This window comes from Neodiprion fabricii, chromosome 3 (assembly GCF_021155785.1).
Source record: "Neodiprion fabricii isolate iyNeoFabr1 chromosome 3, iyNeoFabr1.1, whole genome shotgun sequence".
Taxonomy (NCBI): Eukaryota; Metazoa; Arthropoda; class Insecta; order Hymenoptera; family Diprionidae; genus Neodiprion; species Neodiprion fabricii.
Window position 1 is genome coordinate 10,076,406 of NC_060241.1, and position 5,008 is coordinate 10,081,413.

Genomic DNA, 5,008 nt, shown 5'->3' on the forward strand with positions numbered 1-5,008 from the left:
CCAATTTTGTATGTTCCGAAGAAAATCAAGGTACATTTCGAGGTTAGAATCATACACCCACACACATTATTGAATGAACGAAACTCGCCGCAATTAATCAGTAATATGTATTTGTATTGTACATATTGCACATTTCTTACATTTGTACTATGTATCATATATATTATTTAGTCTTAAGTACGGATTAAAAACAATCACAGTAAAATAGGAACAAAAGTCAGATAAGGAAAGCTGATTCAGTTATTTAGGTTTGAAGAAGCTGTCAATAGTGGCTTGTTTCTTTTCTGCCAACGAGCACTCGTACATGAAACGTTCGTAGTCACTGACGAGTTGCATGCCTTTACCATCGATAACCTTGGACATTATATATCGCTTTGTAATTTCCAGTGCCGACAAAGCTTCACAAAATTTCACCGGGACTTCTTTGACAGTTTCGTCCATTTCGTCCGAATCCCCGTCTGAGTCTTGTGCAAGAATTTCAGTTACAATGTCATCGTCATCCTGTACCGCGCATGTACTCAAGTCTTCATCGTAATGAACGAAATCCTCGAACTGAAGCCCAGCACACACTTGTGCCCAATCTCCCGGCTCTTCGAAACCCTCAAGCTCATTCTCTTCGTTAGAAGAGGCATCGAGATCATTCGCCTTTACGACTCCTGCATTTTGAAAGCACTTGGCAATGGTGTCAGACTGTACTTGGTTCCATGCAATACCGGTCAGTTGCATTGCCTATAGACAAGAAACAAATTCCAAGATTTAAACACTGCCTAAACATCACGTGTCAGAAACATTCTTATTTGAATGCATAATACCGATTTTATAGGCCTATGTGCTTATGTTGAAAATTTCCAAACATCACGAACTCACCTGCAGAACATGCAAGTTTGGCATCGTTTCTCCCGCGTCGAATGCCGCGACTGCCCGCTGTACCAGCATCTTGCGGTATTTGGCCTTCAAGGCAGCGATGATTCCTAAATCCAGGGGCTGCAGATGGCTTGTACAGTTGGCCGGAAAAAAAGCCAGTTCAATGTTGCTAAAACGGAGTGCCAGGGGGTGAGCGGCACAGTTGTCAAGCAACAACAAGACTTTCCTCTTCTCACGACGCATTCTGTTATTCAGCTTATCTAACTGCGACTCAAATAATGCTCCAGTCATCCATGCTTTTTTGTTTGCTGCGTACTCTGTAGGAAAGCTTTTTACGCCTTTAAAACAACGCGGCTTCTGTGATTTCCCGATGACCAAGGGACGAAGTTTATCGGAGCCATCTGCATTCGCTGTTAGAAGCACCGTCAGTCTCTGTTTACTCTGTTTCCCTCCGTGACAAGGGTCTCCTTTTTCAGCCAATGTTTTAGATGGTAGGAGATTGAAAAACAGACCTGTCTCATCGGTGTTGTAAATATCTCGGAGATCGTAGTTCTTTATGATTCGAGGGAAATCGATGTTCTTCCACTGCTCTACAGTAGCCTCGTCGACACTGTTAGCTTCCCCGCAAACACTTCTGCCGGTTATGCCGCAACGTTTTTTAAATTTGAACACCCAGCCAGCCGATGCTTTGAAGTCAGCAGTTACATTTAATTTTTTTGCAAAAATTAAAGCTTGCTCTTGCAGCATTGGACCACTAACGGGTATGTTCGCGGCCCGTTTTTGTTGGAACCATGTGAGCAATGCTTTGTCCAAGTCTGAAAATCGGCCCTCTTGAGTTCGTGTTCTTTTCTCGCCTAAAGGTCCTGCCTTAGACGTACTTGACCTAATGTCTGCCGAATTGGCGATAATTGTCATCAGTGTTGAATATGGAAGACCGAGCCGCTTTGCAACACTGATCTTCGGTTCTTGTGGGTTATCATGTACTTCCTCTAAAATTTCCAGCTTCTTCTGCAGCGATATTGCTTTTCTTTTCCTCCCCCCTGCTGGATTTGCCATGACGTACCACGATATTGGGTGACACTACACACCAGAACACGCCAGAACTTGTTCGAGACAACTTATACGCGAATACGCATAAATTGTAAGCCACGGCATCTAGCGGTTGCGAAGCAAAACATTAGGCTCAGCCATCTAGCGGTAGGATAATGAAATACAGTAACGCGAGTATCCATCAGAAAATCAGCTGTCATAATGACGTATAAGTGAGTAGAAAATACCGTTCGGGAACCGAAAAAGTATTCGTATAAGTGTGAAAAACGTATAAACGAGAAACGTAGAAATGAAATCTTTCTACATGGTTTATATGCGGAAACCGCCGGGGCCAAATGAATGTTACGTATAAACGAGAAAAACGTACAAGTGCGAATCGTATAAACGAGGTTTCACTGTACTTGGATACAACAAATACTGATTACCGTAATATGAATATAAAAGTATTTCGATCACAACTTGAGAAAAATCGTAAGAATTATAACCAAAATTTTTACTTACCAATATTACTTAGACTACGTAACCTTGTCAGACAAGACTCCAGTCTTTTGTCCAACGTCGTAGTGACTACTAAAGGCAGTCAGTTCCCCTATTCTACTGTCAACAGTTTTATAAAAAATGAGCCTGCGCACACTTACCCGCTGCGCACACTTGCCCCACATGACTCTACTACTTGCCATTGAGCTGTGGTTTTGGTTGCACCTTTGGTCATATTTAAAGTATTTGCTGTACCAGACAAACATCGACTTTAAGACGAACTTTGCGAAGTTTTTATCCACAGTGTGGATGAGATCGTATTCGCGTTCAACCAATGGGACGACTCCCTCATAGGTGTCAGCAAAGTCGTTGTGAGCTGCGTATGCAGTAAGGCCTTCGAAGCCTTCCGCATCAAAATCGATCCACATAGGATCGTTCTTCGGTGTAGTTTCCGTAGTGGATAAACTCTTAGGCTTTGGTTTCGCGGTTGCATCTAAACTAGGTGCTGTTGCGATTGGGCCAGGCTGCGGTTTTGATTTAAAACCACCTCCTCTTCCTCTCCCATTCCGGGATGAGGAGCCTCTACCTCTACCTCTTCCACCTCCTCTGCTAGAAGTGGGTACTTGTTCTGGATTTGTAGATGGTGTGTTATCCATGTTTTGCTGTTGACTTGTTTGTTGATTCATCATTAATAATGAGTTAATCACAAATCGTTGCCGAGCTCCGCTCAATAACCTCAAATTGTATTCTGAAAGAAAATTGATCCCATTTTTACGGAGTTCTTCCTTTCTATTCATAATTAGGAATTTCCCTTCCGCAATCCCTTTGTGTGTTTCGATAAACTGCACCATTGCCGCTAATTGCGCATCCGTCGCCCGTCCGCTTCTAATTCTTTTTCTACGAAGCGTTTAGATATACGTTTATAAATTATGTCGTACTGGAATTCAATATCATCAGATTATAAAATGATGTATAATTGTTATATTATACTTACGATGCCATATTTTGAAACCAGATATAAACAGAATTTATCGCAGGTTCAAAGAATTAAGTACGGTAGTTTGAACAAAGGAATAAGGAGTTTCACTATTGTTGACACAATGGGCAAGCTAACCGCGCTTATATAAATTTACACAGATGCGACCGACACTTTACATTATATTACCTAAAATCACCAAAGTCCCTATAAAATTCATAGTAATAATATGCGACGTTCTCACATTTCAATAAAAGTTGTCGACTTTTGTCGTTTCACAAACAGCACATCTTGCAACGATTTTGTTCGATGACGCGTAGTTACAGAATCACTGTCTGTCTCAACCATCGATCGTGCAAGCGACAAACGTCGCCACTTAACGTTATCGATAGTACTCGGTAAAGAGTTGCAAAATCCGGCTACTGCCACGCTCCGCGAACTAGTTGTTTTTTGGCAAATCCGAAAAACCCTTGCGACTCTACGCCTCGTGAGTTACAAGACTAATAAAATGAACTTTGAAGTTACTTTTTTTGCATTCAATGTGTTTTGAGCCAATAAAGGCACCTTTAACATCAATTTAAAGGTGTTAAGAAAATTACTGTGCTAACAAAAATCACTTTCCTCCCAATCTGCGGATACGCGTCCGATATTTATGGGATATTTTATTCGTTCCTAGTGGTGTTGGAACGGACGCGAGGATAACGATAACTCAGGACTAACATGTGACAAAAGGGAAAAACAGAATCACTTTATTGCACTTAATAATCAAAGAAACAAATCGTGACACGCCTTGAGCCATTCGTACACTCGACTGCTCGCTTTGCCATTTTTTCACACACACGCTCGTTACCAAAAAATTGGGTGACGCTGGACGCTCTGGCGCGCGCTCTCGCTGAGACTCTCTCCCACACGCAAAACCGTCACTCGGCCGGTATTTCAGATTCCTACATATTTTAACTTTACGAGAGCGGCATTCCTCGCTGAAACCTTCAGCAAGCGGTCGCGTGCTCAAATTGAATCGTCAGAATCAACAAAGAAGTCTTCAGAATTATTTTCTCGATCACGAATTAAACATAGACGTCTTCGCTATTTTCTCGAGCTGAGGCTCAAGAAATTCTTGAATGTTCCAGACATATTTTCTTTCGTATAGCACTAGAACAATGTGTATGAAAGTAATTTGCGGAACTACATTAAGCAAATGCCAAATTTAAAAAAAGATTTAGTCCGTTTGTTAATTTCTGGGATTTTACTTTTTCAGTTTTTATTGTCGAAACGCAAGTCCACGTCAAAGAGAGGTAAAATTTGTGTATAAATGATAATTCACTCACCAAAAGTACTTTATACTGTCAGAGCAGGTTAAATTGTCAGACACACATTAATGGGCGTTTTCTGGAATACAAAAACGATCTCACAAATTTGGAAAATGTTGTTTTTTCGCCATTTAAGTACTCTACATTAACAAATGCGTTCGTTACTTTGTGTTAAGGAAGTTCATCTGGTACCGAGTTAGTCAAAAGAAAAATTATTACGACTAGCGTAGTCCCTTCGATAAGTTTGGCAACGCTGCAACCAGGCGCGACGCCCGACGGCGGCGACGCCCGACGGCGTACCGCAGCCGCAGCCATGTGTTAAGGTCGAAGC

The 5,008-nt window shown here is 41.6% G+C and overlaps 1 protein-coding gene across 1 annotated transcript; it reads right to left on the reverse strand.

Moving 5' to 3' along the window:
- Window positions 1-240: 240 nt before the first annotated feature.
- On the reverse strand, window positions 241-1,920 carry LOC124178227 (tigger transposable element-derived protein 6-like). The gene is made up of 2 exons (XM_046561465.1): window positions 868-1,920; window positions 241-729 (listed from the first exon to the last, which is right to left on the reverse strand). The coding sequence occupies exons 1-2, from the start codon at window positions 1,918-1,920 to the stop codon at window positions 241-243; spliced, it is 1,542 nt and encodes a 513-aa protein (XP_046417421.1).
- Window positions 1,921-5,008: the final 3,088 nt, after the last annotated feature.